A 22,543-nucleotide genomic window follows, 5' to 3' on the forward strand; every position below is an offset into this window, starting at 1 on the left:
GAAATGTCATATGCATATACAGGTAAAATTATCATTATTTCCAGGTAAAGAGATGAGATCTTTGGACCCAAAACCTTTTTCTTGGAGTCAGATGACCACTTGCAACACCTTCATGGATGACAACCTTTGTAGACATCTTGGTAGCAAATGCAAATTTGCTAAAGGACCCTACTCCCAGATATACACTATATTCTTAGAAAATACAAAACATATTCCCAAAATACATTAAGAAATGTTATGGGGGAAAACAAATATTTTCTGGGGTTGAAAACATAGAAAGAAAGACCCAGATGGGATATAGGACCTGGAAGTCACCTTCAGCCAGATGAGATTCAGAGAGCTCTAGCGAGTCACCAGGAGATAGATTGCCAAGTTGCTACTGTTAGGTCGGAGTTGCTCAAGAAACTGGATAGAGATAGTGAACTAGGGAGAGTAGGGTTTATTAGTGGGGGAGTAAGAGGGAAAGTGGAGCACACCAAGGGAGGTTAAAGGAAAGTGGAGCCAACCAAGGGAAGTTGGGACTTGCTCGGTTGTTCTTAGATCGGGGTGTTTAAAAGCAAAAACCTGCAGTTGGGGCATTAGAGTCTGATTGGCTGGAACTGGTAGCTGGGTGAAAGCTGCATCCTGTTATGCCATATAGGCAGATCCCAGACCCTAATTTTCCTGGGAAGGGTCTGCAGGCAGCTTTCCACTGTGCCATTTTCTCCCCTGGTGAATTTCATTCCTCCTAGGCCTGCCTAGATCTATCAGAAAGCCCACACAGAGGCCTCAGTGCCCACTACACCTGCCTCTGCATGTGGGTCAGCGGGTTGCTTCAAGCCTGATTACATTCACAAACACACCCCAAAACAAAGGTGCTTGTGAGTACTGGGGGAGTGAGGGGTGCCTGTCCTGGGAATAATTCTGCAGGCAGAGGTGGCAGTGGTCTGAATCTGGGCAGGCTGCAGTCACATCCGCAGCTCTGCCACTGCACACCTCAGCACTTGACCTCCAACAGCCTAGAAATTAAACATACCTTATATTCATTTTACAGATGAGAAAACTGAAGCCCAGAACAAGAAAAGGGTTCATTTTTTGAAAGAACAGAAAGAAGCCAGGAAAATTTCTGGACCAGTGGAATGGGGAAATTGAGACAAAGACATTAAACACGGCCAAACTGTTTGAGCAACTTATAGCCAGCTGGTTAGTCACAAGAACTTATCTCCCCTAACCAAGGACACTCAGAGGAAATGGTTTATGCCTCTCCTCCATAGCCAGAGAATACATGGTTTGAGTCAACGCAGTCTGGAAAATAGAGAAGAGACATAAGTAATGTGATTTATGCGAGCTAAACACAAGGACAGATAAAGTCAGGTGAACAAATAACCAAAATCCTTTTATAAGCCACACAGATCCATGATGCAAGTAAAATAGTATAGACCGAAGAATATTCCCTAATACACCCATGTGCTCATTTTTATGCATTAGCATATTAATAATGCAAGTATAAAGCTAATAAATATTCAGCTCAAACCCTCTCATAAGACTCTTACCCACAGAAGAGCAATAAATAGCCCACTGTGTAACGGGGTGCTGAGCTAGAGATCCCCCAAATCCCAAAGCTCCCAGAGCTATTGCTTGGGGGAGGAGGTAAGCAGAGAGGGCCCTTGAGAGTTACTTCCCATAGTTGAAGAACTTGGCCAATGTTCTACTAATGTTAAAGGCTATGCCTGCTCAGAGCCAAGGAAATGGGCCTGACTCTAACACCTGATAAGATGTGGCTGGAGGGTGTTTTGCACTTGAGAGAGTGCAGGAAGTTGGTTAGCTCTAAGTCACAGGGCCTCCCTTGCCTGGACTAACAATGGCAGCCAAGCAAGGCAGAAGAAACCAGGCTGCTGGCAGGTGTAACCCTTTGTGGGAGGAATTGGAAATGGAGATACTAAGCAAAATATGCATCTGGATTTAAACTCCTGTGCAGGGGCACCCATGATCTCCCATGCTTGCACTCACGCATGCGCTCTCTCGCTCGCTCTCTCTCTCCCTCTCTCTCTCTGCTGTGATAGAGCTGTGGACCATGTGGGAAGGAGAGTAAGACAGCCATGAGAAGCTCTCTTCATGTGTGCTCTTAACCATGAGGCTTGGGAGTAGAGACAGGAGTCTTGGCCATGTGGTTTGAAAGGATGCAAAAGGGTTCCCGGGGCCTACCATGGGGATGTGGTTTTTGATAAAGAGCAGGAGTCTGGCCAAGGATGGACCACTCTACAAAGCTGGAATACAGAAAGGAAAATGCCCAGCTAAGCTAAACTCTGTCTCCCTGAGAGATGGTACCTCTGACTGGCTAGGTTTGGCAGGGGCCGGGGAGGCAGGGGAGGACTGTGCACTTGTGGCTGTTTCTTTGTTTCTAAAGGGAGTAAGCCCTGGCTGCTGTGGCCCAGTAGATTCAGAACCATCCTGTGAACCATAGGGTCACCTGTTCAATTCCCAGTCAGGGCACATGCCGGGGTTGTAGGCCTGGTCCTCTGTGGAGGGCTCATCAGAGGAAACTACACATTGGTATTTGTTATCCTTTCTTTTCCCTCTCTTCCCCTGTCTCTGAAAAATATATAAATATAATATTTTAAAAAATTAAGGGAGTGAGATATAAAGTCAGAATTCCAATATTATTCTAAACCTGCATAACTTTTAAATAAATACTTTCCTTTTCATAAGATTCCAGAATTGGGAGTCATGGTTGTTAATGGGCAACAGACAAAAGAACCCAGAGCAATAGAACCCAGCGGTTCTGTTACAACAGGACAGAACTCAGAGCCGGCTCACTCCAGAGCATGCCCATGGCCCTCCCCAGGCATGAACATTTCACTTCCTCCTAAATTCTAAGGGTCCCCTCCAGCTTTGTAGCCCATGAGGCAGCAAAGATTAGCAGCTCAACCCACGCTTACCCACTGATCCTGTCTCCATGGCCCCATTTTCTCTGGTGTCCTGGTGAACCCACAGCAGCCCTGCCTTGGCTCACTCCTTTCCTATGTTTCTAAGGGAGCCAAAGCAGAACAACACCTGGGCTCTCTCCTGTTACTTTTTCTACCCTAAGGTCTTTGTTTCACTGCAACCAGCCTCTAAAAAAACATACTCTCAAAACCACCTCGATTGATGATGTGAAATCTTTCCTACTCAAAGTCCAGAATCCACACACTACACGCTACTTTGAGACAGACCCGGTCTGGGCTAGTTCCCCTACAGTATCATTCTGGTGCCCAGTGTGGGCCACTGGAGTTCTTTTCTTTCTCTTTTCTTGTCTGTGTCTCCTTCTCTAATTCATCCTCCTGGCTCTTCTCATCCTTGTTGTGGAGGAAACCTACCTGTCAAATGCAGAGTATATCCCTCGTCAAAAGTGTGTTTCATCAATGCTGAGACTGAAGGTAAGGATGCCCTCTGGACATGGAGTCATCTGAACAAATGACTGTCCTCAGGTGACACCTGGGAGAAGGGGTCCAGTGAGCCAGGAGCTGATCACCCCTGATGTCGAAAGGGACCCCTTACCACGCCTTTCGCTGACCTAAGTGGAGTTAGGATGTGTGGTACACATGCCCACGGGTCAAACGTGCTTTCTGTTTGTGTTCCTCGCTGTGCCATTATGGAATTGACCCTCCCACCTGAGTGGAGTGAATCCGTCCCCAGGGTAGACAAGTCCACAAGACTACCACACACTTTATCTTTGTATTTCTTTATCTGCCAGGGTTGAGTCATGTCTGTGTGGGGTAAGTCTATCCTCAGGGCATCTACTCTGGGTCATTGCTGAGGGGCCCCGAGGCCCTGAGGTAACCTTTCCTCAGCACATTTCTCTACTTGTTCTAAAACGTTTATTACAACACTTTTGATGACCTCATTCTACTCACGATACATCTCATCTCCTGTTACTGAGTTTTTCTTACTCCCACTTGAATGCATTTGGAGATGTTACATGTGTAATTTCTTAAATTAGGCCAAGACTTTCTTGGTTTCCACAACTCACTCATGGCCTTTAAAACTTTGAGAGTCTTAATAAATCTTCCTGCTGGGCAATTAGAATAAAAAAATATTGTGAGGCTTTAAACACCTAAACCCTGAGCAGGCCTGGAAACAAAAGAAGTCATTGGCCCTCCCCACCCAATATGAGAGGAAAAAAAATGGTAATTTTTAAAACTGAAGCAGTTGAATCCCCCCAAGACTGACAGCTTACCCATCTCCCTCTTCTTGAGCATCCTTAAAATTGTCAAGGACAAATAAAAAGGAAAAAAATTCCTTTTCTATACAATCAATAATACTGTTTATGCGTATGGTAAAGAATAAAGAACTATCTCAAAAAAAATTTCATGACACTGTGGTCTGCAAATACATTTGATACTAAAGTTGATTTAAGTTTGGTTAATATCTTTCAAAGTTATTAACATAAAATACAGAAACCTTAATTACTAGGCAAGTCAGTTCACCTACTTTTAACTTTTTATGACAGAGAAGCTAGAAAACAAGTTATAGGCTGTTAATTAATGTCTTATTCTTTATTAGAAATATGTCTCTTAAAATTGTAAATGTGTTTACCAATGAAGGACCCTGAGTTTCTAGATGTTATCAAATATATTTGCCAATGTAAAGAATGCTTTTGTTAGCCCTAGCTGGCATAGCTCAGTGGATTGAGCACGGGCTGTGAACCAAAGTGTTGCAGGTTCGATTCCCAGTCAGGGTACATGCCTAGGTTGCAGGCCATGACCCCCAGCAACTGCACATTGATGTTTCTCTCTCTCTCTCTCTCTTTCTCCCTCCCTTCCCTCTCTAGAAATAAATAAATACAATCTTAAAAAAATTTTTTTAAAAAAACACCAGAATGCTTTTGTTTACACAATACTGCACTCACTTCAGAAGGCTCTCTGCATCACCACCTCCTGAAGTAAGACTCAATTGTTGGATGAATGGACTGGTCACGAGATGGTTGAGCTGGACAAAAAATTTCCCTATCAAGGTGATGGTGCTTCAGGAATTCCAGCCTATCCCTACTTTGGGAAAATCAGCTAACAGCCTCTCTGTTCCAGTCTCAGATCCCATTCCCTTGTCTCCCTTCCATCAGGCAGGGAGACTTCAGTGCCCTACACAGTCAGGGACCTGGTTTCTCTGTCAAAATCTTGGACGTTGTCTGGTTAGGGAAAGACAAAAGCCATGTCCTCCTTGGCATTCTCAGCCTCTGCCCCTCTTGGGGTATAGCTGGTACTGTACTGGAAGTAGGTAGATTCCATACACCAATGCTCTCACCACCCAGGGGCTTCTCTTCCAAAACAAGTAATGCAGATTGTGAGGTGGAGGAGTAATGTCTGCATGGTGTGTGTGGTAGCTCAAGATATGGCACCTTCATCTCAGAGGACAGGTGGCTGCCTGGCCAGCAGCCTTAAGGAACAAAACAACAGCCTGGATCTCCCAGCTTTCTGAAGGCCCCTGTGTTTATCACAACCCTGTAGCATTCTCACAGGCTACTGTGGCTCCCTCCCCACTACCACTGCTCCCTCCCTAGACCTATAAGTAGCACCAAAGCTGGATGCAGGGTTCAGTCTGTCCTGCAACAATCTGCTGCCATTGGTGAGCTCCCCTGTAATGTGAGTAATAAATGTCATGTCCACAGCATGTGCACCTCTGCTGATCCTCTGGGTGGTGTTATTCAGAATACCACAACTCAAGTGTGGTGTAGCTGCCTGGTTTGGACTCCTAAGTAACATACGGTTTGGCAATAAAAGATACAAAATGTGAAAATACTTGATGAAAGAGAAAGAATTTGTTCTAAAGTTGGTTATTTATCAATAAGAAGAAACAAAGCAAAAGGACTATAAAAGTGGCACATGGTTTATATAAGTTAAAGAAGGTTTATAAAGAGATGTGGAAATTATATAGGTAAGCTTAATAATGAATTTAACTAGGTAAATGAATCTAAATATCAAAAGTAAGCTAACACAGAATTTATATGGCTCTCATTCAGTATGTTGAGCAGGAAAAAGTTCTCATATCAGCCTAAAGGTCAGATTCTGTTTTATTAGAACATTTATGTGTCTTATTGTGGTAATAAGATATTTCATCAAATTTCAAGAAAATCATTTCTCTTCACCTTAGGAATTGAAATTTTGCCAGCATGTATTAATGTTTCTTACATTTTATTATCACCTTAACTAAATAAAAAAATCAAATATTATTTCATAACAATATATAATCCTTAGGTCAAATAAATTTGACAAGCATCTCAGAATCAAAATTTTGAAAGACTCCTTCTTAACCTAGAAATGTCTTGGAGATAATTCAGTGGGTCCCTGAAATATCTCTAGGATTTATTCTTTCTCCTTACAAAGGAGAAATTTTGGACGAATTAGGCTTATTTCCTATGCTAAAAACACATGAGAAGTTTTGCTAATTAAAGAAAGAATAACTAGGTTCTAATTGTACACACATTTTTATTACTAAAGTGAGTATTCTAGAGGGTGTGTAAAACTCTCCAAGAATCTACACACTGCTGACACATGTGCATCTACATTCAGAAGGTGATGGGATGCGGTGTCATGTGGGAAGGAGGGAGATCCGTGAGAATCGATTTGGGATCAGCCCTGTGAGCGGGTCATTTATTTTTGTCATTTTGTATCATGTTTTTTGTGATACATTTACAAATAAGTCTCACTGCTTACAAATCCATGGAAGAGCTCTGACCTATTTCAAAATTACATTTTCTAAAAATAAAATTTCAGGTCATACCATTGAACAGGACAAGTTTATAAAACTCTAAGGAATAACTGAATTGGCCCTGCATCTGCTGCCCCCCATCCTGGCACAGGGAGCCTCAGTCATCAGCTGCACCCACCAGGGAAAACAAGGACAAAATGGGCAGTAGCAAAGCATCCCCTGAAATTCCCCCCACCCCAGGGTGTCTCCTTGACAATTGGTCCAACTTAAGGGTGATGATCAGGAGAAAAAAATGCCTCATTATCCTTTGCAATGTCACTGGCCTCAATATAAACTCAAGGACAGAAAAGTCAGGCCTGTAACTGGATCTCTGAATTTTAACACTACTGTCCAACTAGATTTGTTTTGCAAAAATGAAGACAAGTGGAAGAAATGCCTTATACTCAGATGTTCGTGGCTCTTTACCAACACAGGGATTAAGAAAGTCTTGTAGAATGTTTGTTCCTACAAAGAGAGATGACTTAGAGAAAAAAACACCTTCCTCACAGCCCTGGTAAGAGGTTGGCCTATGTTTCTAGAGATTCAAACAAAACCCATGGTGAGTGCAGAACAGCCTGCTCCCGCTCACTCCCCTGCTGCTTCCCAAACAGCAGCAGCACCTGTTTCATTTCTCTGTCTGTGCTGCAGAACTGCCAGCGCCTGCCCAGGTTTACAGTCCTGCTACCACCAGGAGTGAAACTCAGTAACACCCAAACCTTAACATGTCACCTCTGCAGGAAGTAGCAAACAGGGAGCCTGGTTAAGAATTATTCACACATATGCTCCCTTTTCTATGTAGTAAGAAGCAAGGAAAATTCCAGAGCCAGTGCAATAGGAAAACTGAGACAAGAAAATTAAACAAAGTCAAAAAGTTTGAGCAATTTACAGCCAGCAGGTAATTCACAAGACCCTATCTCCCCTAACCAGGGACACTTGAGCACAAATGGTTCATAACTCCCCTCCCTGACCAGAGAATACACAGCTTCAATCTCCCTGGTCTGGAACATAGAGAACAGAGATCAAATGTCATCTGTGCCAGCTAACCCAAACACATGAATTCAGGGGAGCAAGTAACAATAAACCCCATTAAAGCTAGCCACACTCAAGATAAAAGTAAACCACCATAGCACACCAAAGAATATTCCCAAACTTTCCCCTAAGATTGTCACAGACCAAGTGGAAATAAAAAGCTCTCAGGACAAAGGCTCAGGGCTGGCTGGTTCTGGAGCACATCCATGCCTCTTCCCTGGCATGAACTTTGTACTTCCTCCTAAACTCTACCTTGTCTGCATGAGATTTGCAGCCACTGGCATCTTGACTCCAAACTACCCTTTGAAAATGTCTGCAAGGCTTCCTTTTCTGTCTTCCCTGTGACCTGAAAGCAGCCTTCTCGTGGCTCACTCCTTTCTTACAACTTTTCTAAGGAGCCAACACAAAGCACCACCTAGTCTCCTGTTACTTCCTCTACCCCAAGTCCTTCCTTGGTTGCACTGTCCTCAGTCTTCATAAAGATATTCTGAAAATCACATGGACTCCTGTTGTGAAATCATTCCTGCACAAAGTAAAAACACCACACACTACAGGCTGCCTGAGGAGGATCCGCTCCACGTTGGTTCCTTCCTGTCACAATTTGACTGTGGGTACCATTTGAGAATCAGAGATTCAAATGCAAGGTGCCTCACTCAGACCATGGGAAGTCTGATCATGTCCACCTATTTCACTATACATGAGATTTCAGATTCCAAAACACCCTGCACATCCTGATGCCATCAGGTCTCCTTCAGAGACCTGTTCCATCCCAAGAGCCCCCATGATATAAGACCAGAAAAATGGGGTTACATTACACTACAGAAAAAGGGCTTATTGCATTATCAAATGAGTGGACTTTTTCAACTGATAAAGAATATTAGTACTGCAGGCTAAAATGAAAAGTGGCAGTGCATTGTGCAAAATATAGAGAAAAAACATTAAAACTTGATTCCAATACAAAAAAAATTTATTTCATAAAGCAAGAAAGGTTAGAAATGAGTGAATCTCTAACATGCATCTTTGTTCTTTCACTGTCCTTTTGTTATAAGAAACTGACAAAACTACTATCAGATTAGCTAGAACATAGGATCAGACACATAGCAAAGATACAGACATAGCAGATGCACATCTGAGAAAAGGATCATCATAAATCCTTATAAACATAATTATGAAACAACAGTACGATAGCAGTACAATGTTAAAAAAAAGTTTATATCAAAACATGACTGGCCAAACCAAATATTCTTTAGGATGTGGAGGAACAAAATCATTCACACATGGCTGGAAGAATGCAGAAACATACAATCAATTTAGATAAAAAATTGCTAATTTCTGTTACTTAAGCACTCAGCTACCCTACGACTGAGACTGTGCACTGACTTATGGACAAAGGTAAATGAAACATATGTCTATATAAAGAATTATAACAAATATTTAGCCCTGACTGATGTGGCTCAGTGGATTGAGTGCCGGCCTACAAAACAAATGGTCACTGGTTCAATTACCAGTCAGGGCACATGCTTGGGTTGCAGGCCCTGTCCCCAGTAGGGGGCACGTAAGAAGGCAACCACACATTGATGTTTCCCTCCCTCTCTTTCTCCCTCCTTTCCCCTCTCTCTAAAAATAAATATTTTAAAACAAAAACAAGTATTTATACCAGATTAATTTTAAATAGTCAAAGATTAGAAATAACCAAACTGAATGGATAAATGCATAGTGCTACCTTCAAAGATGAGAAGATTTCTGACTTCTGGCCAAGATACAGGCATAGGTAGATACACTTTGCTTCCTCCACAACTGAAAGGACAACAAATTTAAAAACAAAAAAAATAAACCAGAACTGCCAAAAATCAAACTGTATGGAGTCTGACAACCAAGTAGTTAAAGACATTCATCCAGAGTGGTAGGAGGGGCAGAGACAGGCAGCTGGGGTGAAGATGACTGTTACAGTTGCAGACTGTGTGGGCAAGGCTCCGGCTGGCAGAAGAAAGGTCCAACATTTGTGTGCAGATAAACCAGGAGAAACTACTGGAGGGTGAGACAGACCACACAACCAAGGGTTCAAACATGGGAAACTAAAGCCTCAACACCAGTGGCTGTGAAAACCTGTGGAAGTCACAGTGGCGGGAATAACTCCCAGTCTCATAGGACAGTCCAATGGTGGGACACACGAGTCCCTAGAATGTACACAAACCCACCCAACCAGGAGGCAGCACCACAAGGGCCCAATTCTCTGGTGGGGAGCAGGAGAAATGACTGAAAGTGGAGACACAGCCAAGCAAGCCACATGGTTCCCTCTCAGACCCTGACCTGATATACAGCACTTACAACTTAGGGAAGTGGGTTACCCTGCGCTGATGAATACCTAAGGCCCTGTCCCTTACCATGTAAGACCAGCACCAAGACAAAGAAATATAGCCCAAATGAAAGAACACATCAAAGCTCCAGAAAAACAACGAAGCAATGAGGAGATAGCTAACCCACAAGATGCAGAGGTCAAAACACTGGTAATCAGGATGCTCACAGAAAAACCTGAGTATGGTTGGAAAATAGAGGAAGAAGTGAAGCCTATGAAAAGTAAAATAAAGGTATGCAGGGAACCAACAGTGAGGGGAAGGAAACCGGAACTCAAACTTAACTATTTGAAATAGAAGGAAAAAATAAATATTCAACTGGAATGGGAGGAAAAAACAGCATTCAAAGAAATGAGAAAGAGGCATAGGAACCTTTGGGACAACTTTAAATGTTCCACTGACCGAATCATAGGGGTGCCAGAAGAAAAGGAACAGCAAGAAATTGAAAACTTATTGGAAAAAGTAATAAAGGAAAACTTCCCCAAACTGGCCTAGGAAATAGACTTCTATGCAGTCCAGGAAGCTCAGAGAGTCCCAAAGAAACTGGACCCAAGGAGGACCACAACAAGACATATCATAATTAAATCACATAAGATTAAATATGAGAATCCTAAAAGCAGCAAGAGAAAAGCAGGAAGTTACCTACAAAGGAGATCCCATAAGACTATCAGCTGATTTGTCAAAACAAACCTTCCAGGTATGAAGGGGATGAAAAGAAGTATTTGTATCCATTAAAGGAAGGACCTATATGCAAGATTACTCTATCCAGCAAAGCTATCATTTAGAATGGAGGGCAGACAAAGTGCTTCTCAGATAAGGTCAAGCTGAAGGAGTTCCTCATCAACAAGCCTTTATATATGAAATATTAAAGTGACTTATCTAAGAAAAAAGATCAAAATTATGAATAAAAGGACAACAGATTCACAAGTATCACCAACTGAACCTAAAAACAAAAATGAACTAAGGAGACACCTAGAACAGGAACAGAATTACAGAAATGGAGATCACATGGAGGGTTATCAGTGGGGATAGGGAGGGAGTAGAATGGGGGAAATGGTAGAGGCAATACAAAGCATAAATGGTAGGTACAAAATAGACAGAGGGAAGCTAAAAATAGTATAGCAAATGGAGAAGACAAAGAACTTATATGCATGACCCATGGAAATGAGCTGTTGAGAGTGGGGTGCAGGGCAGAGGGGGAGAAAAAATAGGACAACTGTAATAGAATAATAAAAAAATATATGGCAAAAAGAATTATTTCTCAGCAAAAAGAGATGAGTCACTAATATATCATTAATCTCAAAATATATATGCAATGTATATGATAGCGGAATGTTAGTCACATCATCTAAACTGAAGAAACTGCATAGCTATCTATTAGAATGGAATGAAAATCACTGTTTACTTCCAGAGCTATGAGGGGTAGGAGAGATTAAAATGGCCATGAGGTAAATTCCCAGAGACAGTAATGGTCAGTACTATGACAATGGTGATAGTTTTAATGTCACGTGTAAGTGAAGACTGATCAACCATTATACTTGAAATAAGTATATGATGTTTATTAATTATAACACTTTTAAATAGATAAAGGTCTTTAAAATGTGTACATGCAACTCATTTTGAAAATAGGGTTAGCAACTCTATATAGCAATCCATGTTCCCATACACTCCGTGTGACACTTTGCCTCAGTAACAGCAAATAAAGCAAAAAATAAAAAACTCACTGAAAGCAACAGCACTGCTGGCTGGGTCAAAATAGCTACACCCCTGAAAACAGATTCACTTTTTCTTTCTAACAGGGCACCAGTGGCTCTTACATGAACATCTCAGAGGTGACAGCAATCCACAAACTTTTAAAAACTTTTTATTCATCTTGGAGGGAAACAGAAAGTAGGGGACAGAGGAGGAAAGGGAGAAAAGAGGTGGGCAGAGAGAGGGAGGGTGGGAGGGGAAGAAAGAAAAATCTGGATTTTTGGTCCTACTACATGTGCATTCATTTCTTGCTTCTTATATGTGTCCTTACCAAGAATTCAAATCAGAACCATGACATATCAACATGATACTCTACCCAACTGAGCTACCTGTTCGGGGCCACAAAACCTGCTGATTATATTCAATGACAATGACTGAATCAACAGAGATAAATATTCCTGCAGATCCTGCCTTTTGTGTACACACTGATCCTATACTCTTTTTCTCAGAAACGTTTCTGGATAAACACTGAGAAAATGAACATTCTGTCTAGTTGCCTCAGTCTCCTCCAGCACCTGTCACAGCAGTGTTTCTATTGCAATCACAGTTTCCCTCACCTCTATGGTGCTACCACTTGGCCACCCCCCATGGAATTGCCGACATTATGGCACATGGCACTTTGGAAGGCCTGGGCCAGAGATTCCCTGCAATAATATTACCATCCTTTACATGAAAAAAATTCATGCTGTTCCCAGACATATTGAGGTTGTCATACCTACCCTTTCCTTGCAGTGGCATCCATGTCTTCTGAAACTCACAGCATTTAAGCTTCTCCTAAGAACTAGACAGCCCACAGTCTTCCTGAGGGGATATGAGCAGGAATGCAGTCTGGCAAAAACCACTGCGTTGATTTCTGCACCAAACTGTCCCCACAGAGGCAGAGAAAGTTGAGACACACATAAAAGTTGTTCACTTCTTGATGCTTGTGGGGCCCAAAACTGCTTATGAACTATCCCACACAATAAGTAGAGCACCCAAGATTAAAGAAGACTTGGAAAAAACTTCTCCATTATCTTACCAAGCCAAGAGAGATTAGCTTGGCAGTTCTGTCATTGGTATTCTGCACACTCAAAAACGATCTCTGCCTATGTAAAAATGAGCATGTTCCACAAAAATGCAGTCCTCCTACAAGCTGACATCTGAATTCAGATGATGTTTTCTGGGCCAAAATTGAGTCAGGTCACTGCACCAAGTAGTGGGAGTACAAGGAAAAAAGACCTAAAAAGTTAGGCTACTCCTCATTTTCTCCAACAAATCACACAATAGTTACCTTTTCTGGCCACATCAACCATGATGACTCATGGAATCTCTTGGAACATTATAGATGGTACACAGGATATACCTTCAACAGAAATATGCAGTGACATGGACCTGGCAAACTACCTGGGTAAATCAAGAAAGTGCAACACAGACACACAGGCTTCACAAATGAGAGGTTATCATGGGAACCTCCTTACTGTTGGTGCTTGGCTGTATGAGATATGGTTCAGCCAAGGCTTCACAGAATTCTGTTATTTTTACCATGAAAGTAAAATCCTGTACATGTCCTAATATCTAAGACCTTCTGCACATTCACTGTACTAACAAGGCCTTTCTCCTGTGTGAAATCTCTCATGATAGTGCAGGCTAATTTTACTGCAATAAGATTTCCCACATTCACTGCACACATAAGGCTTTCCTCTTGTGTGAAAATTCTGATGATAACGTAGGCCAGAGCTACTACGGTAAGATTTCCCACATTCACTGCACTCATAAGGCCTTTCTCTTGTGTGAAGAATCTGATGACTACGAAGGCCAGTTTTACTGTGATAAGATTTTCCACATTCACTGCATTCATATGACTTTTTTCCTGTGTGAATACTCTGATGACGATGAAGGCCACTTTTACTGTGATAAGATTTCCCACATTCACTGCACACATACGGCTTTTCTCCTGTGTGAATATTCTGATGACAACGAAGGCGAGTTTTACTGTGGTAAGATTTACCACATTCACTGCACACATAAGGCTTTTCTCCCATGTGAATATTCTGATGACAACGAAGGCCAGTTTTACTGTGGTAAGATTTCCCACAGTCACTGCACACATAAGGCTTTTCTCCTGTGTGAATATTCTGATGACAACGAAATTCATGCCTTCGGAAGAAGGATTTCCCACATTCACTGCACTCATAAGGCCTTTCTCCAGTATGAACTCTTTCATGACAATGAAGTACACTCTTTAGAAAGAAAGATTTCCCACATTCACTACACTCATAAGGCCTTTCTCCAGTGTGACGACTCTTATGAGAGCAAAGGGCACTTTTAGTCAGATAAGATTTCCCACATTCACTACATTCATAAGACCTTTCTCCAGTGTGAATTTTCTCATGCAAATAGAGGCTACTTCTTCTTTTAAAAGACTTCCCACATACACTGCACTGATAAGGCCTTTCTGCAGTGTGAACTGTCTGATGACAACGAAGTTGAGACAACTTTTTAAAAGATTTCCCACATTCACTGCACTGATGGGGCTTTTCTCCACTGGGAACTCTCTGACAATAACAAAACCTAGAAATTCTGGAGACATTTTTTCCACCATCATGGCACACAAAACACTGTCTTCCAGTATGGACATCCTTCTTTTGAACATAGGCATGGTTGCAGCCAATGGGTTTTTTACATTCACTGAGGGTGAAATAATTTTCTCCGTTTTGAATAGTGTCTCCTCCATATGGTGAGATTTCATTTGGCCTGTCCCTGGTGTGTGTAGCCTCTTGTTGGAGATGTTCTGACTTGGTGAGAATGTCCTGTCCAAACTCCCCACAGATAAAAAGCTTCTGGGACACACTGACATTGCAGCCCTCTGCAAGTAGGATCCTGTCCCCACCTCTTCCGAAAGGCTTCTCTCTCACATTGTGCTCTTGGTACTGGTGACACTTTGTACTGATGTAAAATGGTTTTGCACATGCTGCACACCGCAATGATTTCTGGCTGTGTTGTGTGCCCTGCTCTTCAGTCAAGTGGAAAATGTATCTCAGCACTGGCCCACAACTCCCACATGGGTGGCTCTTCTGGGAAGACAAAGCCACCTTGGGATTCTCTGCCTGTACCACTCTTACAGAAATGTTTTGTTCAATCAGTTCTTCCACGTCCTCTGTTCCACAGCAGCAACCTGAACAAAAGGAAACACTGGTGAAGTATATGTTGACCTTATGAGGAAAAAATATCCTCAGCATAAATGGCCAGCTCTCACAGCTAGGCATGATTCTATGAACTCATTTTCAAGAGACTTGAGTTACACATTGAAGAAATGACTATTATACATTACTTGGCCAATAAGTACTGCAGTGTTGGTGACCTCACCAAAAAAGAGCCAGGAGCGTAGGATAAAACACAAAGTAGAAGTCCTGGCTGGCGTAGCTCAGTGGATTGAGCGCGGGCTGCGAACCAAAGTGTCGCAGGTTCGATTCCCAGCCAGGGTACATGCCTGGGTTGCAGGCCATAACCCCCAGCAACCGCACATTGATATTTCTCTCTCTCTCTCTATCTCCTTCCCTTCCCTCTCTAAAAAATAAATAATAAATAAAATATTAAAAAACAAAACAAAACACAAAGTAGATAGTCAGGGTCTACTACTATTCTTCCACAAATGGCTTCCTATAGGATCTTTCCCACTGGTGAGGTGAGGCTGTGTAGAACAATCTGAATGAGCTCAAATTCATCAGCATCAATTGTACTAGAGCCTGTGATATTCATTATCAATGTAATGATATGTGTGCACTCCAAAAGTCTGTGAGTATAGACCAAAGTTAGAGTGAAGTAAAAAAATAAAACAAAACAAAACCTGTAATAGAAAGAGTTGAGGCCCTGGCTAGTGTGGCTCAATGCATTGAGTGTCAGCTTGCAAAATGAAAAGTCACTGGTTCGATTGCTAGTCAGGACACATGCCTGTGTTGCAGGCTAGCCATCCTGTTGTAGGTACACAGAGAGCAACCAATCCATGTACCTCTGACATGCAGCATGTTTCTCTTTCTCTTACTCTTATCATCCCTTCTTTCCCCTCACTCTAAAAAAATATACAATCTTTTAAAAAAATCGTTGAGGAGCAAAGTTTAGATAGGTGAAGATTACCTCTGGACTGGAAATCTGACTAGAAATGATAACTCAGAACTGAATATTTGACATTTTGTCAACAATAAACACACATAAGTAGAATAGGGTGAGGAACTGGCAATGTTAACAAAACACTAATGAACAAAATGGGTTCCTAGTTATGACTTTAGCAAAGCCCATGTGCCAAACCCTTTCCATCACTCCTTCACCAAAACGCCACAGACTCTGTATCCACGCTGGCATGGATAGAATTGTGTTTTTCCTGGAATGCCCAAATGAAATGCCCCCTTTAATCCCAGTGGAGCCATTACATGGAATACACATGATATAAATTCAAAGAGAAGAACTGAAGAGGTGGGTGGGCAACACTGTGGTAGAACAAGAAAGCCCATGAGACCACAGAGAAGAGGTCTATGTGAGTGACTTCAGCAAGATGGGTGAATAAGAAATAGGAGAATTCTTCCTTCTTCCACAAGTAGATGGCTATCCAGAAAAAAAACATCAATCCTGGAGGAGGGAAATACAGATTTAATTAAGACAAACAGAAAATCAGACTTGACCAGGTAGCTCAGTTGGTTAGAGCAGTGGTCCCCAACCCCGACCACGGACCCATACCACTCCCACTCTTCAGCCTGTTAAGAACTGGATTGCAGCTCTGGCTGGCATAGCTCAGTGGATTGAGTGCGGGCTGCGAACCAGGCATCACAGGTTTCATTCCCAGTCAGGGCACATGCCTAGGTTGCAGGCCATGGCCCCCAGCAACCGCACGTTGATGTCTCTCTCTCTCTCTTTCTCTCTCCCTTCCCTCTCTAAAAATAAATAAATAAAATCTTAAAAAAAAAAAAAGTACTGGGCTGCAAGTGAAGCTCCCCTGAAGGAAAGGGGTCCTCCTGTCTCCTCCTGGACCCAACCACAGTGGGTGAGCAAGAAGCTCACTTGAGCTGCACCTCCCAGTTCCCCTCCCCTCAACCCCCTACACTCCCATGTCACCCACCCCACCTTCCAGTATAAAGGTTCCCAGGGCCAAAAAGGATGGAAACTGCTGGGCTAGAGCATCCACCCAATAAGCCAAGATTGTGGGTTCAATCCCTGGTCAAGGCACATACAAGAAGCAATCAATGAATGCATAAATAATTGGAACAACAAAGTGATGATTTTTCCTCTTTCTCCCTTCCCCTTGTCTCTCTAAATTCAATAAACAAGCATACATACATACAAACAAACACAAAGGACAAGCAGCAAAGCAATGTGCAAAAAACATAGAAGAGCACAGAAAAGAAGACAGCAAAGATGGGTTAACAAACAAGTTTAAATATAACAAGGGTCACAGTTACTTCAATCAACTACTGTGATTGCACTCAGGTTGGCCTTGGTGGACTATTCTGTGAAAAACAAAGGAAATTTTTGCTTTGAACAAGTGGAGAAGGCCCTGGAACATCTGTGAACTCCACATGGTTTATAAATCAGAGGACCCTACAGAGTTCCTTGGCATGAAACTGAAAACACATCCCTTTGTCCACAACCTAGTCCAGGAAGAACCAAAAATTCAGTGCCATCAAAGACTTCAAAACTCTTGACTGTCATTGAAAAGAAATGCTACCAAACCAACAGTTGACCTGCACATTTTTTTCTTATTCTGACCTTACCTCATGTAGCATCAAGGAGACTAGGTTGGTGGGACTTGTCTAAGACTGAGACACAACACCAACTCAGGTGACCCTGAAATCCACGTGTAGATGAATCTATCCCTCTAGCCAGAATTAGTCCATAAAATGGAAAGGAGTTACTGCTTCAGCAAATGCATAGACATTAATAGAGGTTTAAAAGAATACTAAAAACAAGAACATGACCAAGAGAACATAATAATTCCCCAATGATTGATAACAAACACATGGATTTCAATGTACAGCCTGATAAGGAATCCAAAATATTTACTTTCAAAAATATCCATGAGCCACCAGACAATGCAAAGGCAACCAAGTTAAAGAAGAAACCAGCATAAGAACAATAGAATATCAGGTACACAGAAAAATTTAAATAATAAAACAGCACTGATTGATGTGGCTCAGTGGATTGAGTGCTGGCCTGTGGACCAAAAGGTTGTCAGTTCAATTCCCAGTCAGGGCACATGCCTGAGTTGAGGGCCAGGTCCCCAGGGTGGGCCATATGAGAGGCAAAAGCAAACTTTGGTGGCATCACACTTCCTGACTTCAATCTACAAGAAAGCCACACCAACCAAACCATGTGTCATTAAAATGAACACCGACCAATAGAACACAACAGAAAACACAGAAATTAACACAGGTACTGACGTTCAACTAATCTTTGACCAGAAAAAAAATGCAAAACATATGAGGAAAAAAAAAACAGTTTGCTGAGTAAATAGTGTTGGGTAAAATGGACATTCACATGTAAAACAAAAAAAAATGGATACCACTGATAAAAATGAGCTCAAACTTCATGGAAAATTCAATGTCAGTGCTGAAACTTAAAACTTCTTCACACAAGCTACAGAAGTTTTAGACTTGCGCTTTTTAAAATCATATAATTATCTCTTAAAAGAGTTTTACTTACTTTCTCCTCAAGAGATGGGAAGAGAGAGAGAAAAAGAAGGAGAGAAACACCAATGTTTAAAAGAAAAATTAATCAGTTGCCTCCCACACACAACCAACTGGACCCCCAGACTGCAGTCCAGGCATGTGTCCAGACTTTGAATACAACAGGCAACCTTCCAGACTCCAGGACTTAGCCATAGCGGTCAGGGCTGAAAATTTGTTTTTCAAATAATCTTTTGAATATGACCACCATCACCATGCAAAAAAGCAAATATAAACAGACTGGACTACCACAATGAAAAAACTTCTTCACAGGTCAGCATATAACATGATGAAATGAAAAGGCAGCCCTGACCAGTGTGGCTCAGAGGGTTGGGCATCGTCCCTCAAAGCTAAAGGTAGCCTGTTGTATTCACTGTCAGGACACATGAGTAGACTGGGCATTCAGTCCCTGATGGGGGCAGGAGAGAGAGGGGAAGGAGCAATGTTTCATGGTTTTTCTCCCTCCTTTCTCCTCTATCTAAAAATAGAAGTCAATATAATATAAAAATACTAATCTTAATAAAAAAGAAAAAAAGGCAATCTCAAGAAGGAGAAAATACTTCTAAAACATAAAAATATGGCTTAGAGGTATTCTGGGTTCAGGTGACAAAATCTCACATAAATTTATGAAGGCTATTAACAAAGTAAAACCTTAGTTTAAAAAAAAGGAGAGAGAGAAAAACCCTCTTCATAGCTTAACTGAAAATAACTTATCCCTAAACACTGGTAACCAGCATTTGAGCCTGCTGAAAAATTGGCAACATTACACTTGCTGAATGCAGGGAGGCCATATTGAAATTATTAAAAACAGAAAACAATAAACCCAGTCTCTGCAAACCAAACTTAAATGAATGAGAAAAACTGTGTATTAGTAGCTGAAAAGTAATTACTATATAAAATATACAAGGGATTCAAAAGGCTTATTAGCCAAAATTGTACAGACACTTTTCCAAAATATGTATATAAAAATGACCAACAGGAATGCAAAAAAAAAAAAATACTTTTTGTCACAAATCAAGGTGGTATCTATTAGTCTCCATGCAACATTCCAAGTCACAAATCCTTCCCTGTGAGTTCACTACAACGGGTACTGGTATTGCAGGGGGAGAAAAGGGTGGTGCAAACAAAGCAGCCCTACCAAGGAAAGGAACTACTCAGAAAACTGGAAAATCGAGCAGCACTTCTAGTCCACGTATGAGGAGAGAGTACCCCCTAGAGAACAGGGGGCATAAGGAAGTGCAAAGCCTGGTCCACACCACTGGCACAGTGAAGGCATTACCCAGTGAAGATATAAGTTCAAAGTTCTCCAGCATCACATCCAGGTACAGACGTCTCTGAGCTTCATCAAGGAGATGCCATTCTTCCCTGGAGAAGTACAGGGCAATGTCTGCAAAGGTCACGCCAACCTGTCACAATGGAGACAAATGAACGAAGAGCTGTATATCTGAGAACCCACCCCGCCTCCCATATTACTTCTTAAAAATCTTCCCCTCCCTGTTATTTCCTCCAGGGTTCCTCAGTTCAGTGTGGACATCAGGCCTTAATGCCAACACTGGCTGCTTTCTCATCACAGTCCCATTAATTATTGTTATCACGGTCAGCAACAGCAATGTGGCGAAACACAGACAAAGGTCATCGAAGCTCCCGGCCACTACTACCGGCCCATCCTTCTAGCCACAGTCTCCCAGATCATGCCTCCAAGGCACAGCCAAGCATGAGCTTAGGATTCACCCCCATATCCTCACACCAGGGCCCAGGATATCCAGCTCACACTCCCTCTAGGTGTGCACACCATTGTGGAATGTCTGCCTCCTTCATATCTTCAGACCCCAGTTTCTCTCCCTCAGGTCTGCCACCTTCCTGCTGCACACAGCACGGGCATATCTCTCTGGACTCACCCATAAACTAGGCATACGGCAGCCAAAGAGTGCTTGATATGTTCCGGCAGGATCCCGCACACCCCAGTTTTCTGTTGGATCTCACACACGGTAAAGACCCGAATCATTGGCTCTGAAATCCACCCTGCCTCCTCTTTGCTCTTTACTTCAATAATCCTCACTGACTTCCGCACGGGAGTTTCAGTTATGAATAAGCCCTGTCCACTCTGCACCGCACTTTGTGTCCTCAGAATCCACAACACTCCTCTCTCCAGTGAGCCTTCCTCTCCGACCCACCCGCGAAGCTTGGGCTGCAGGGCGTCCGCACACTGGATGCGGGGTTCGGTGTGGTGAGGCAGTTGAGGTGAGTGGAGGTGTGAGGGGACACGCACTTACCTCAGCCGGGCGTCTCGGCGAGGCCGCCAACACACTCTGAGCTCCAGGCCAGGACTTAGCAGCGGAAGGGGAGGCTGCCCCCGCCAGGGCGACTGCTGCCCTGGCGACCCCTGTCTCGGGCCTGGCGCGGGCCACCAGGGCATCGTCGCCCAGCTTCTCCCTCTCAGGTGAGCTTTGTGAACCGCGAATCTGGCGCCTTCTCTGCTCGGGCATCTCCACCAGCACCCAGAGAACTGGACCTTCTGAGCAAGTAATGAAGGGGATTCTGGCTGAAGGAATTTGCCCGCCACGGAAAGGACGCCGGATGTCCCGCCCCTGCAAGTGTTTCCCAACGGAAATGACTTTTAAGACATGCCTGTCCCCCGAATTGGGTAGACAGGGCGGTATTCCCTGAACGGTGTCCTGAGATTCCAAGGCCGTGACTAGGGGTTGTCCCACATCACTACAGTAGTAATGACCAAGGCCAATGGCTGAAGGCGCTGGGAAATAATAAGGTTTGCACAAAGGACGCTTCTTCAATATGGCTAAAGAAAGTCATCATGTTTTCCTGGTAAAAGGGTTTCAGCCCATATTAATTAAAGCAAATTATCTCTGAGGCCAGCACAGGAATTCATAATAAAAAGGGCAGGCCTGAATTGCAGAGTCCTGAAAATATTTACACAATAACCTACTTATATCGTCATATATGTATGTGACGAGTATAACACAAGACTGTAGGACAAGCCTTTGAACAAAAATACTAAATGCCTAATATAAACAGTAAATGGAATTCTATTGTTCATTTATAACTTGAACATCAATTTATCAATTAAGATAAATAATTTAAGTGAGAGAATTTAATTCTGACAGTGATTGGTGTCTTTGTTAATGTGTAAATGCATTTGTATTTATCATAGTGAAAGAGAATTTGTTCTTTACTGACATATTTAAGACATGAGTTGAAATGATATTTCAGGCATATTCAATGATTCATATTACAAACATATGTATACATAATACTTAGGGTAAAAAGTATATATTTATAATGATAGTTGACCCATGTATATAGCTCAGACACTTTAAAAATCACATGAACCATTATAAGTAACAAGTAATTATGGGTATGCATATGTGTAATAAACATTAAATTTCATTATAATTAGGTAAGAAGCATTTCCTATTGAAAATGTCAGAGCAGCCCTAGCCAGTGTGGCTCAGTGGATGAGTGCCAACCTGTGAACCAAAGGGTTGCTGGTTCCATTCCTAGTCAGGGCACATGCCTGGGTTGAGAGTCGGGTCCCCAGTTGGGGATAGATGTGCAAGAGGCAACCACATGTTGATGTTTCTCTTGCTCTCTTTCTGCCTCCCTTAGCCTCTCTCTAAATATAAATAAATAAAATATCTTTTAAAAAAAGAAAATTTTAGAGCATCTATAACACTGAAATAGGAACCACAATTTGAAATAATTGAACTAAGTAATGTACCAGACTTCAGAAAAATCTAAAAACTTACCAGAAATCATAAAAGTCACTTGTACATGAACTTAATCCCCAGCACCCTGGAAATGGCACAAGGATCTCAGCAGTGGCCTGACACTGGAGGGGAACTACTCCCATGGGAAGACTCTACAGTGTTTTCTTGTACATGAAACATCTTTCCCATTAAATCAAATCCCTTGCCCCCTCCTTTAAATGTGTGCTCTTAACCTCCTCAGGATCCACATGCTTCTCACTCCTGAGTGCTGGTCAATTTATGGTTCCAC

At 42.3% G+C, this 22,543-nt stretch overlaps 1 protein-coding gene across 1 annotated transcript; it reads right to left on the reverse strand.

Moving 5' to 3' along the window:
* Window positions 1–11,975: 11,975 nt before the first annotated feature.
* Window positions 11,976–21,080, reverse strand: LOC123823022 (zinc finger protein 211-like). Its single transcript, XM_045845311.1, has 3 exons — window positions 20,803–21,080; window positions 19,809–19,935; window positions 11,976–14,991 (listed from the first exon to the last, which is right to left on the reverse strand). Exons 1-3 carry the CDS (start codon window positions 21,013–21,015, stop codon window positions 13,418–13,420), a joined length of 1,914 nt encoding a protein of 637 aa, XP_045701267.1. The 5' UTR covers window positions 21,016–21,080; the 3' UTR covers window positions 11,976–13,417.
* Window positions 21,081–22,543: the final 1,463 nt, after the last annotated feature.

Source organism: Phyllostomus hastatus, unplaced genomic scaffold (assembly GCF_019186645.2).
Source record: "Phyllostomus hastatus isolate PE091 unplaced genomic scaffold, TTU_PhHast_1.1 phas_contig_468, whole genome shotgun sequence".
Classification (NCBI taxonomy): domain Eukaryota; kingdom Metazoa; phylum Chordata; class Mammalia; order Chiroptera; family Phyllostomidae; genus Phyllostomus; species Phyllostomus hastatus.

Excerpts from the sequence above, each read along its gene's own strand:
- LOC123823022 (XM_045845311.1), bottom strand. The coding sequence starts at position 21,015 with ATGCCCGAGCAGAGAAGGCGCCAGATTCGCGGTTCACAAAGCTCACCT. Across the intron at positions 19,936-20,802 it reads CGCCGAGACGCCCGGCTGAG|GTTGGCGTGACCTTTGCAGA; the intron begins GTAAGTGCGTGT and ends CCATTGTGACAG. Across the intron at positions 14,992-19,808 it reads TGAACTTATATCTTCACTGG|GTTGCTGCTGTGGAACAGAG; the intron begins GTAATGCCTTCA and ends CCTTTTGTTCAG.